This window comes from Oncorhynchus clarkii, chromosome 32 (genome assembly GCF_045791955.1).
Source record: "Oncorhynchus clarkii lewisi isolate Uvic-CL-2024 chromosome 32, UVic_Ocla_1.0, whole genome shotgun sequence".
NCBI lineage: Eukaryota > Metazoa > Chordata > Actinopteri > Salmoniformes > Salmonidae > Oncorhynchus > Oncorhynchus clarkii.
This window is the reverse complement of record NC_092178.1, coordinates 14503767-14516980: the sequence shown is the minus strand read 5'-3', so window position 1 is coordinate 14516980 and position 13214 is coordinate 14503767. Positions and strand designations below refer to the sequence as shown.

Here is a 13214-nt window from a genome sequence, read left to right as displayed (position 1 = left end):
GTAAGAAGCATTTCAAGGTCCTGGAGTGGCCTAGCCAGTCTCCAGATCTCAACCCCATAGAAAATCTTTGGTGGGAGTTGAAAGTCCGTGTTGCCCAGCAACAGCCCCAAAACATCACTGCTCTAGAGGAGATCTGCATGGAGGAATGGGCCAAAATACCAGCAACAGTGTGTGAAAACCTTGTGAAGACTTACAGAAAACGTTTGACCTCTGTCATTGCCAGCAAAGGATATATAACAAAGTATTGAGAAACTTTTGTTATTGACCAAATAGTCATTTTCCACCATAATTTGCAAATAAATCCATTAAAAATCCTACAATGTGATTTTCTGGATTTTTTTTCTTCTCATTTTGTCTGTCATAGTTGAAGTGTACCTATGATGGAAATTATAGGCCTCATCTTGTTAAGTTGGAGAACTTGCACAATTGGTGGCTGACTAAATACACTGCTCAAAAAAATAAAGGGAACACTTAAACAACACAATGTAACTCCAAGTCAATCACACTTCTGTGAAATCAAACTGTCCATTTAGGAAGCAACACTGATTGACAATAAATTTCACATGCTGTTGTGCAAATGGAATAGACAACAGGTGGAAATTATAGGCAATTAGCAAGACAACCAATAAAGGAGTGGTTCTGCAGGTGATAACCACTGACCACTTCTCAGTTCCTATGCTTCCTGGCTGATGTTTTGGTCACTTTTGAATGCTGGCGGTGCTTTCATTCTAGTGGTAGCATGAGACGGAGTCTACAACCCACACAAGTGGCTCCGGTAGTGCAGCTCATCCAGGATGGGACATCAATGCGAGCTGTGGCAAGAAGGTTTGCTGTGTCTGTCAGCGTAGTGTCCAGAGCATGGAGGCGCTACCAGGAGACAGGCCAGTACATCAGGAGACGTGGAGGAGGCCGTAGGAGGGCAACAACCCAGCAGCAGGACCACTACCTCCACCTTTGTGCAAGGAGGAGCAGGAGGAGCACTGCCAGAGCCCTGCAAAATGACCTCCAGCAGGCCAAAAATGTGCATGTGTCTGCTCAAACGGTCAGAAACAGACTCCATGAGGGTGGTATGAGGGCCCGACGTCCACAGGTGGGAGTTGTGCTTACAGCCCAACACCGTGCAGGACGTTTGACGCCGTGTCGATAACGTTCTGCTGCCTGCAACATCCTCCAGCATGACCGGTTTGGCGGTGGGTCAGTCATGGTGTGGGGTGGCATTTCTTTGGGAGGCCACACAGCCCTCCATGTGCTCGCCAGAGGTAGCCTGACTGCCATTAGGTACTGAGATGAGATCCTCAGACCCCTTGTGAGACCATATGCTGGTGCGGTTGGCCCTGGGTTCCTCCTAATGCAAGACAATGCTAGACCTCATGTGGCTGGAGTGTGTCAGCAGTTCCTGCAAGAGGAAGGCATTGATGCTATGGACCCGTTCCCCAGACCTGAATCCAATTGAGCACATCTGGGACATCATGTCTCGCTCCATCCACCATGTGGGTTTTAGCTTGCTTGAGCCTGCTAACTGAGGAGTGTTAATTCACCTATTTTAAAACATTTATATTACAAAGGAGTTTTTTAATCTAACTCCTTAACTATTTATCTGTACATGGAATTGTACACGGACTGTCCAGGAGTTGGCGGATGCTTTAGTCCAGGTCTGGGAGGAGATTCCTCAGGACACCATCCGCTACCTCATCAGGAGCATGCCCAGGCATTGTAGGGAGGTTATACAGGCACATGGAGGCCACACACATTACTGAGCCTCATTTTGACTTTTAAGGACATTACATCAAAGTTGGATCAGCCTGTAGTTTGGTTTTCCACTTTAATTTTGAGTGTGACTCCAAATCCAGACTTCCATGGGTTGATACATTTGATTTCCATTGACAATTTTTGTGTGATTTTGTTGTCAGCACATTCAACAATGTAAAGAAAAAAGTATTTAATAAGAATATTTCATTCATTCAGATCTAGGATGTTATTTTTAGTGTTCCCTTTATTTTTTTTGAGCAGTGTACTTTTTTGCCCCACTGTAAATGTTGGAGTATTTTACTAATAATATTACATTATTGTTTAGCTTTTTTTCTATCTGATTGGGTGGGTGGGCCTGTGCCTTCCCAGGCCCACCCACGCCTAGGCCCTCCCAGGCCCACGCCCCTCCCCCACAGGGGGAATCTGGAGCAGATTCCATGCATGAGCAGCACAGTCAATGGGTGTGATGTGGGGGTAGGACTCCTCCACTTTAGAGCAAGCAGCCTTATGTTCGCCTTCATGGTGACTGCATTGTCTGTCACCAGTGCAAATACCTTCTGTGGTCGAAGGTCATTGACTGTTTTCAGCTCATCTGCAGTGTAGAGACCGGCGTGTCTGTTGTCCCTTGTCTGTGCTCTTGTAGAATACTGGTTGAGGGGTGGAAATGATGTAGTTAATTATTCCTTGCCCACGAACATTTGACCACCCATCAGAGATGATTGCAATAGTCTGCTTTCGCTATGATTTGTTTGACCTTCACTTGAACTCTGTTGAACTCTGCATCCAGCAAATGAGTAGATAAGCATGTCTGGTTGGAGGGGTGTATGCTGGGCGAAGAACATTCAGAAATCTCTTCCAATACACATTGCCTGTGAGCGTCAGAGGTGAACCAGTTGCATACACAGCTCAAGCAAGACATTCATCATTTCTCTGACTACGTACCTCCATTGAGTTAAAAAAAATAAGTTCCGATTCCAGGAGGACCATGAGCTGTTGCTATCTATAAGGTGTGTGATACATAATTTTCACCTCTGACAGAAGTCTCTCATCTTCTATTTGAGGTTGCTTGTGAGCTCTGAGGGAACTTTATGCACTTGGCCAGATGATTCTGCGTCTTTATTTGCGTTCGTCACATATGATTTGGCACAGTATTTGCAAATGTACACTGCTGCAGTGAAATGTCTCCACACATCAGATGATGCCTGTGGAATTTTCCTGTAAAGATTAGTAAAAAAAAAACTAAATACAATTCCATGTACAGATAAATAGTTAAGGAGTTAGATTAAAAAACTCCTTTGTAATATAAATGTTTTAAAATAGGTGAATTAACACTCCTCAGTTATCAGGCTCAAGCAAGCTAAAACCCACATGGTAGCAAACACTAACTAGCAGAAATTAAGTTAGAAATCATTTAAACACACTTTGCTGTAGGCTACTATTTACTAGTTAAACAAAAATAATGTCATAAAATATATTCACCCCACCCAGTATTGTAATCAAAACTTACCAGAAAGCGTGTAGTCCTTGTCTCCAGTGTAGTAGTGTGGGCTCAATAGTGTGCAAGATCTTGAGAATCAGCTGTCCTTGTGATGGCAGAATTGCAGAGGGTTGCAATTCCATTGAATTGAGGACAGTTTAACCAAAAGGTTCACTGTTATAAGCTAACTATTTTTTTAATGAATTTAAGCTAAATTCCCGGGCTTAACTTCCCATGCTAAATTCCGGAAATTGTCCGGAAAGTTTCCGACCCTTTGCAACCCTAGTTAGTTCATAAAAGGAAATCAGTCAATTTAGGTAAATCCATTAGGCCCTAATCTTTGGATTTCACGTAACTGGGAATAGAGATATGCATCTGTTGGTCACGTATTCCTTTTCAAATGGTTTTTTAGCACCATACACACTGTCTACTAGCTGCTCGGTACAGTTAACCTGGGATTGATCCATGGAGAGCTTACTTCTCCAGTGGCCATTGAAGGTGAGCATTTTCCCGCTGAGGTCGGTGCCCTACATTCTAGAACATTCAGGTCAATGCCCTGTGAGGACGACCAGCACACACATGAGCTTCCCTGAGACTGTTTGTGCAGAAATTCTTTGGTTGTGCAAACCCAGTTTCACCAGCTGTCCGGGCAGCTTGTCTCAGACGATCCCGCAGGCGATCCCGCAGGTGAAGAAGCTGGATGTGGAGGTCCTGGGCTGGCGTGGTTACACGTGGTTGTGAGGCCTGTTGGATGTACTGTCATCCTCGAAAATGTCGTTGGAGGCGGCTTAGAGAAATTAACATTCAATTCTTTGACAACAGCTCTGGTGGACATTCCTGCAGTCAGCATGCCAATGGCACTCTCCCTCAACTTGAGGCATTGTGTTGCGTTACAAAACTGCACATTTTAGTGTGGCCTTTTATTGTCCCCAGCATAATTTGCAGCTGTGTAATGATCATGCTGTTTAATCAGCTACTTGATATGCCACACCTGTCAGGTAGATGAATTATCTTGGGAAAGGAGCAATGTTCAGGGTTGTAAACAAATTTCTGCACAAATTGAGAGAAATAAGCTTTTTGTGCGTTTGGAACATTTCTGGGATATTTTATTTCAGCTCATGAAACATGGGACCAACACTTTACCTGTTGTGTTTATATTTTTGTTCAGTGTAGTTGTTACATTTCTAAATATTGAGATTGGAACTCCCCCTTCTTCTAATAATGGTTTGGTTGGTCTCTATTGGGCCATTTGAAGATGAAGGCCGTCATCTTACATGATTAGAGGACCTTGAGATGCTGGAACTGCTGCACTGCTAGTAGCTTCTGTTACATGTTCTGATTCTTCTGTAAAAATTCATTAGACATGAAACGTACACAGCCCGTGGCCTGACAGTGAGCCGTCGTAGAGTTTGAGGAACTAGACGATTAGGCACGTCTGAAACACGTCAAACTATTTTCAGAATCCATTCTAGTTCAAAATGAGGAAACGCAACCCATTATTTACCTATTCACAGCATCTCTCTCTCTCTCATTGGAGATTAGTTCTAATTATTTAATGGGATAATGCCTTTTTAAAAGGGGGAGAAGAGAAACTGAAATGACTTAAAGAAGGCATTAGTCTTTGTGAAGAACAGATGTTGCCGAGGCAAACAGGAGCATGCATTATGCATATAAAATGACTTATTTTGGTAGCGTGCACGGCTGATTTATGGAAGCCCCGTTCCATGCGCCTCGTTAATGGGTTTAAGGAGATGCCTTTTGTAAAGGTGATTTCCATAATTAATAAAGGGACATACATAATGTGTGCGCTGCTGCAGTGGAAGGAGGCATGTGTTATGTAGGCTAGGTCTAATGTGTGTACACACCAACACATTGATAACCTGCGAGGCCTATCCATGATGAAGAACAGACAGAAGGAGTTGTTTAACCTAAATAAGATAAACAGGGTTTATTGAGGATGTTATAAAATGTTTTTTTTAATGAAAGACGTGTGTGGTTTAGGGGTTTAGGCTAATTCTGGAATGGAGATGCTCGATGGCCTATCGTATTATGCGAAACAGCATGATTTCTCTCTTTTGATACTGTAGGACTTAGTCTGATTTCCATGGCGTTGTAGTGTCTATTTGTCACATCTCCCACATAGAGCTGTCAGTCTGAACATTCCCTGGGCTATCCTTATTCCCTACTTTCTCCATGGAAGTGGTTGTTTTTGTGCACAAGTCACTCTATCATTTGCATACACATTTTCATGTCAATTTACATAATGTTATTTTCCACTTCTTGTTCTTGTCCAATCTGTCTTATTACAGTGTAGGCTGTCAGCAATGTTTGAAAGCCACTCAGCACACATTACAGTAGTCTAAACTCCATGCAGCAACGAAGTCAGTCATCAGATCTATCAGTTCCTCCTTCACTATTGTCTTGTTGAATTCCCTTCACTAGTGTTGTGTTGAATTAATTTGGTGTGATCTCCATACCCAGGGATAGAGAGAAATACAAAGACTGCTTTTTTTGTTTTTGATCTTTGATTTCTCTTCTTTTTGTCCTGAATGTCCCTCTGTGTTGTTTCTCTCAGATACGCCTTCATCTGTCGTGAGTCTAAGCTGAGGAGAAACACATTGTTGTGACTGTAAGTACTGACATGGGACAAAGACAAAAAAGCCTAGGCCTAAAGCTTAATTGGATAAGAATATTCCCATTTTATACTGTTCTGTTTTTAATTGCTCAACTTCCTCCCACTCTTTCTATTATCAGATAAATCCTCCTGCTCTTGCTCTGGTGTGTTCAGTTACTCCATGGTATTCTTTACTGCTGCAGTCATCCATGTTTTTTCTGGGTTAAAAAGGGGCTTAGGTGGTGGTAGGGGCTGTCGGCACAATGGGCGCGGTCGGCACAGTGTAATTTTAGCACATTTTATTTTGGTGTTTTAGCATTTTTAAACCTATTTCCTGCAATTCTCAGAATTTCTCCTTGGAGCAGAGATATATATTTTTGCAGTTTTAAGGTTTTGCCATTCAGCTGACAGAAGGTGTAGCAGTTTTAAAGCTAATTTCCAGGGATTCTACACATTCTGCCATGGAGCTGAGATAATTTGAAAGATAATTTCCTGCAGTTCTATGCATTTTGCCATAGCTAATGCTGTGTTCTTTTGCTCAAAGGGAAACATCACAAGTTTTCAACTTCATATTCATCTCCAGCTCCAGCTCAACATCAACATATGTGAAAATTATAGAAATGTGCCATTTTCACATATGTTGATGTTGGGCTGGAGTTGAGAAATTGTGAAATTTCCATTTAAAAACAAAACCAATACTATTAAATTGTTTTGGGAATGTTCTATTGCTGTTCTATCTACTGTCTAGCTTTTATTTTGATGCCTGTTAGTGCTCAAAGATGATTTTTATCAAAATTCTATACTGTAGGTCTATAATCTTTTCTACATACTTTATATCTGGGTTTAGTCGTTTATGTTTACACAGTGTTTTGTTTGTTTGTTTGGACTTGTTCTTGTTCTATGGTACACGGGTAGTTCTAACCCGTCCTGTTGTTCTCATCACAGGTTCTGTTGGGTGGGTGTCATGCAGCACCCTAACTTTGAGACTCACCACCCTCTCCAGCCAGAGGGAGAGCAGGAGATAGGTTTTGACCCGCTCCACATCTTAAACAGGAATCTCAGCCGTGGTGAGTCGACATTTACAACACATTCGTTAAGGATTTATTAACATGTTATAAGTCTTATCATCTGAGGCTTAATTAAGCTATTCTGAATATGAAATGTTAATATCTAGTGATGTGGGGAAAAGTCGATAGTTACTTCTGTATGATATTATATCGAAATGACTCCTAGTATAGATTAGTAAAATATTTACAGTACCAGTCAAGTTTGGACACACCTACTCATTCAAGGTTTTTATTTTTATTTTAACTATTTTCTACATTGTAAACTCAAGGGGGAAAAAAATAAAATAAACGTCTTCTCACTGTCAACTGTGTTTATTTTCAGCAAACTTAACATGTGTAAATATTTATATGAACATAAAATTCAACAACTGAGACACAACTGAACAAGTTCCACAGACATGTGACTAACAGAAATGGAATAATGTGTCCCTGAACAAAAGGGGGGGGGGGGGGGGAATCAAAAGTAAGTCGGTATCTGGTGTGGCCACCAGCTGCATTAAGTACTGCAGTGCATCTCCTCCTCATGGACTGCACCAGATTTGCCCGTTCTTGCTGTGAGATGTTACCCCACTCTTCCACCAAGGCACCTGCAAGTTTACGGACAATTCTGTGGGGAATGGCCCTAGCCCTCACCCTCCGACCCAACAGGTCCCAGATGTGCTCAATGGGATTGAGATCCGGGATCTTCGCTGGCCATGGCAGAACACGGACATTCCTATCTTGCAGGAAATCACGCACAAAACAAGCACTATTTCTGGGTGCATTGTCATGCTGGAGGTCATGTCAGGATGAGCCTGCAGGAAGGGTACCACATGAGGGAGGAGGATGTCTTCCCTGTAACGTACAGCGTTGAGATTGCCTGCAATGATGATAAGCTCAGTCCGATGATGCTGTGACAGACCATGACGGACCCTCCACCTCCAAATCGATCCCAATCCAGAGTACAGGCCTCGGTGTAACGCTCATTCCTTCAACGATAAACGTGAATCCGACCATCACCCCTGGTGAGACAACCACAACTTGTCAATGAAGAGCACTTTTTGCCAGTCCTGTCTGGTCCAGCGAAGGTGGGTTTGTCCCCATAGGAGACAACGTTGCCCGTGATGTCTGGTGAGGACCTGCCTTACAACAGGCCTACAAGCTTTCATTCCAGCCTCTCTCAGCCTATTGCGGACAGTCTGAGCACTGATGGAGAGATTGTGCGTTCCTGGTGTAACTCGGGCAGTTGTTGTTGCCATCCTGTACCTGTACCGCAGGTGTGATGTTCGGATGTACCGATCCTGTGCAGGTGTTGTTACACGTGGTCTGTCACTGCGAGGACAATCAACTGTCCGTCCTGTCTCACTGTAGCGCTGTCTTAGGCATTTCACAGTACGGACATTGCAATTTATTGCCCTGGCCACATCTGCCGTGCTCATGCCTCCTTGCAGCATGCCTAAGGCACATTCACGCAGATGAGCAGGGACCCTGGGCATCTTTCTTTTGGTGGTTTCTAGAGTCAGTAGAAAGGCCTCTAGTGTCCTAAATGTTCATAACTGTGACCTTAATTGCCTACTGTCTGTAAGCTGTTAGTGTCTTAACGACCGTTCCACAGGTGCATGTTCATTAATTGTTTATGGTTCATTGAACAATCATGGGGAACGGTGTTTAAACCCTTTACAATGAAGATCTGTGAAGTTATTTGGATTTTACGAATTATTTGAAAGACGGGGTCCTGAAAAAGGGACGTTTATAAGAAAACATGCCTTTGTCAGAAAAGGGTGCATTGATCAAGTATTCAAACATCCATTATGTTGGAGCTGAGCTTCATTGTGCCACATCATTGGTGTCTATAGCGCCTTCTAGTGGCTGCATGTTTAATGCTTTTCATGTGTGTTTAACAGGAGGATCTCTGGATAGTAGCACTTTGTCTGAGTCCACTTTCCTCTCCTACAGGTAATGTGTGTAATTTATGTTTTGGTCCACGTCACAGCCAGATCTAATTCTCTGCTTATTCCATATTAGATTAAATAAAATTGGAGAGGGCTGAAAACTCACAAAAACCTTTTATCTCTCTCATTACCTCCCTCCCTCTAAAGGAAAGAATGGGATGACTTGTTTCTGAACAGTAATTACCTGACCAGGATCCGTCAGGCAGGCATCAACGGTCGATTGCGGAGCAGCCGATTCCGCAGTGTGTGCTGGAAGGTAAACCAGTCACAGACAAACATGGTTCTTGGGTGTCTGAAGGTAGTTCTACCATGTGAGTCATGTGTGTTGTCTTCTAGTTGTACCTGGAGGTCCTTCCTGAGGATAAGAGCCAATGGATCAACAAGACCAAGGAGTTACGATCCCAGTACGAGAAGATCAAAGAGCGAGTGAGTTGGTGTGTATGTGCGCGTGTCATGCGTGTCACCTGTGCCTGCTCGTTTGGGTGAGCATCAACTCCTACTTTTTACTCTGTGTGTGCGAGTCTGCCAGTCACTGACCGCCTCTCCTCCTCTCAGCACATCACCAACCCCCGTAAGGCTGCATGCCAGCAGGACTTGGTGGTCAACAACCCACTCTCACAGGACGAGGGGGTAGGTGTAGCCTCAGTCTCTCTAGATACAACTCTTTTTCCAGACCCGTGGGAATGTAAACATCTAAATAACTCTATCACAGGACTAAGTGGGGTGTCCCTGTTGTAAATGCTACTTATTATAATACCTTTAGGATTCCTTTATTATGATCTGTATACAGGTAACTGTCAAAATAATGTCATGCCGGATATAAAGTAGAATGCTTCCACACAGGTGTGTTTCCTGAGTTAATGAAGCAATTAACATCCCATCATGTTTAAAGTCATAAAAATGCTGGATATTATTTAGGCTACCATGTCTATGCCCCCATAAGATGACAATGCCCCCACCCACAGGGCACAAGATGTGCCTGAATGGTATTTGAGCATGAAAACGATGTAAGCCATATGCCATGGCCGTCTGAGTCACCAGATCTCAACCCAATTGAACACTTAGGTTTTCCACCTCCATCAACAACATTTCTCAATAGAAGAATGGTGTCATATCCCTACAATAGCGGTCCAGACACTTGTAGAATCTAGATGCATTAAAGCTGTTCTGGCTCGTGGTGCCCAGCACCCTATTAAGACACTTTATGTTGGGGTTTCCTTTATTTTGTCATTTACCCAAATGTCCTTGTATTGTGTATAGACCCCAATGGGGAATGGGAACCGCGTACAACATTTAATAATCAGTCTGGTCGTAGGAGGCTAGGTGAATGAGTCTAGGGTGTATTTCCTGGTCCATATGTCATTGTGTTCTCCTCCCTCCTGTCCAGAGCCTGTGGAACAAGTTCTTCCAGGACAACGAGTTGAGAGGGATGATCAAACAGGATGTTATGAGAACGTGAGTCTGATTTAAACATTTCTTAACTGTTAAACATTTAAATACAGCTCTGGTTATCAGACTGTCATTCTCATATCTACTGTACACCTCTGAAATAAACACTCTCTCTTCTCCCCCCCCTCCTCCCTCTTTTCTCTATTCTGTCTGTAGGTTTCCTGAGATGCGTTACTTCCAAGAGGAGGACGTAAGGACCAAGCTGACAGACATCTTGTTTTGTTACGCCCGAGAGAATGAACAGTTACTGTACAAACAGGTACCATTCCAGCATTAGTTAAGATTTCTAGAGGCACACAAGTGTTAGATATGCCACTAGGCATGCTAATGCACCCCATGGACTAGACAGTGTACTGTCTTCATAGTGCTACAGTCGGAGAGCGAGGACGATGACCAGTCAGTGTTCTAACAGGAAGTGACACACGTCTAGCCACTGGGTAATGAAGTTTAATGATACCGGTCAATACTGATAACACACCTCATGCATCACCCTGAAAGAAATGGGCCATTCTCTATCTGTCTCTCTGTCTCTCTGTCTCTCTGTCTCTCTCTCTCAATGTGCTTTATTGGCATGGGAAACATGTGTTAACATTGCCAAAGCAAGTGAGGTAGATAATATACGGAAGTGAAATAAACAATAAAAATGAACAGTAAACATTACACATACAGAAGTTTCAAAACAATAAAGACATTACAAATGTCATTTTATTTATATACATACATACAGTGTTGTAACAATGTACAAATGGTTAACATACACAAGGTAAAATAAATTAACATAAATATGGGTTGTATTTACAATGGTGTTTGTTCTTCACTGGTTGCCCTTTTCTTGTGGCAACGGGTCACAAATCTTGCTGCTGTGATGGCACACTGTGGAATTTCACCCAGGAAGTGAAGGTTTATCAAAATTGGATTTGTTTTTTAATTCTTTGTGGATCTGTGTAATCTGAGGGAAATATATGTCTCTAATATGGTCATACATTGGGCAGGATATTAGGAAGCTCAGTTTCCACTTCATTTTGTGGGCAGTGTGCACATAGCATGTCTTCTCTTGAGAGCCAGGTCTGCCTACGGCGGCCTTTCTCAATAGCAAGGCTATGCTCACTGAGTCTGTACATAGTCCAAGCTTTCCATAATTTTGGGTCAGTCACAGTGGTCAAGTATTCTGCCACTGTACTCTGTTTAGGGCCAAATTGCATTCTAATTTGCTCTGTTTTTTTGTTAATTACTTGACATTACTTGAAAGCATTATCTTTCTTTTTGTTTTCTTGTGATTTGTTCGGGTCTAGTTGTGTTGCTGTCCTGGGGCTCTGTGGGGTGTGTTTGTGAACAGGGGCCCATGACCAGCTTGCTTAGGGGACTCTTCTCCAGGTTCCTCTCTCTGTAGGTGATGGCTTTGTTATGTAAGGTTTGTGAATTGTTTCCTTTTAGGTGGTTGTAGAATTGAACGGCTCTTTTCTGGATTTTGATATTTAGTGGGCATCTTCCTAATTCTGCTCTGCATGCATTATTTAGTGTTCTACGTTGTACACAGAGGATATTTTTGCAGAATTCTGCATGCAGTCTCTCAATTTGGTGTTTGTCCCATTTTGTGAAGTCTTGGTTGGTGAGTGGACTCCAGACCTCACAACCATAAAGGGCAATGGGCTCTATCACTGATTCAAGTATTTTTAGCCAGATCCTAATTGGTATGTTGAAATTTATGTTCCTTTTGATGGCATAGATAGCCCTTCTTGCCTTGTCGCTCAGATCGTTCACAGCTTTGTGTAAGTTACCTGTAAGCGCTGATGTTTAGGCCGAGGTATGTATAGTTATTTTGTGTGCTCTAGGGCAACAGTGTCTAGATGGAATTTGTATTTGTGGTCCTGGCGACTGGACCTTTTTTGGAACAGCATTATTTTGGTCTTACTGAGACTTACTGTCAGGGCCCAGGTTCTGACAGAATCTGTGCAGAAGATCTAGATGCTGCTGTAGGCCCTCCTTAGTTGGTGACAGAAGCACCAGATCATCAGTAGACATTTGACTTCGGATTCTAGTAGGGTGAGGCCGGGTGCTGCAGACTTTACTAGTGCCCGCGCCAATTCGTTGATATATATGTTTAAGAGGGTGGGGCTTAAGCATCCCTGTCTCACCCCATGGCCCTGTGGAAGGAAATGTGCGTGTTTTTTGTGTTCATTGATTTTATGTTGTATGTTTTAACCCCGACACCACTTTCCATCAATTTGTATAGCAGACCCTCTTGCCAAATTGAGTCGAAGGCTTTTTTGAAATCAACAAAGCATGAGAAGACTTTGCCTTTGTTTTGGTTTGTTTGGTTGTCAATTAGGGTGTGCAGGGTGAATAGCCAATTTGACATTTGCTCAGTACATTGTTTTCATTGAGAAAATGTACGAGTCTGCTGTTAATGATAGTGCAGAGGATTTTCCCAAGGTTACTGTTGACGCATATTCCACGGTAGTTATTGGGGTCAAATTTGTCGCCACTTTTGTGGATTGGGGTGATCAGTCCTTGGTTCCAAATATTGGGGAAGATGCCAGAGCTAAGGATGATGTTAAAGAGTTTTAGTATAGCCAATTGGAATTTGTTGTCTGTATATTTGATCATTTCATTAAGGATACCATGAACACCACAGGCCTTTTTGGGTTGGAGGGTTTTTACTTGGTCCTGTAACTCATTCAAGGTAATTGGAGAATCCAGTGAGTTCCGGTAGTCTTTAATAGTTGATTCGTATATGTTTTTGCTCTTTGTTATAGAGCCAAAAAGATTGGAGAAGTGGTTTACCCATACATCTCCATTTTGGATAGATAATTCTTTGTTTTTGTTTAGTGTTTTCCAATTTTCCCAGAAGTGGTTAGAGTCTATGGATTCTTCAATTACATTGAGCTGATTTCTGATGTGCTGTTACTTCTTTTTCCATAGTGTAT

General features: G+C 42.6%; 1 protein-coding gene across 2 annotated transcripts in view; it reads left to right on the top strand.

The window, feature by feature from the left end:
- Positions 1–13214, top strand: part of LOC139391625 (TBC1 domain family member 5-like) — a 36375-nt gene that overhangs the window by 8477 nt on the left and 14684 nt on the right. For both annotated transcript variants that reach the window (XM_071139003.1, XM_071139004.1), the window contains exons 2-9: positions 5802–5855; positions 6786–6907; positions 8791–8842; positions 8986–9094; positions 9175–9264; positions 9394–9468; positions 10226–10293; positions 10444–10546. In XM_071139003.1, the coding sequence (XP_070995104.1) occupies positions 6805–6907; positions 8791–8842; positions 8986–9094; positions 9175–9264; positions 9394–9468; positions 10226–10293; positions 10444–10546 (600 nt within the window). In that variant the 5' untranslated portion in view covers positions 5802–5855; positions 6786–6804. The remainder of the gene's footprint in view (positions 1–5801; positions 5856–6785; positions 6908–8790; positions 8843–8985; positions 9095–9174; positions 9265–9393; positions 9469–10225; positions 10294–10443; positions 10547–13214) is intronic.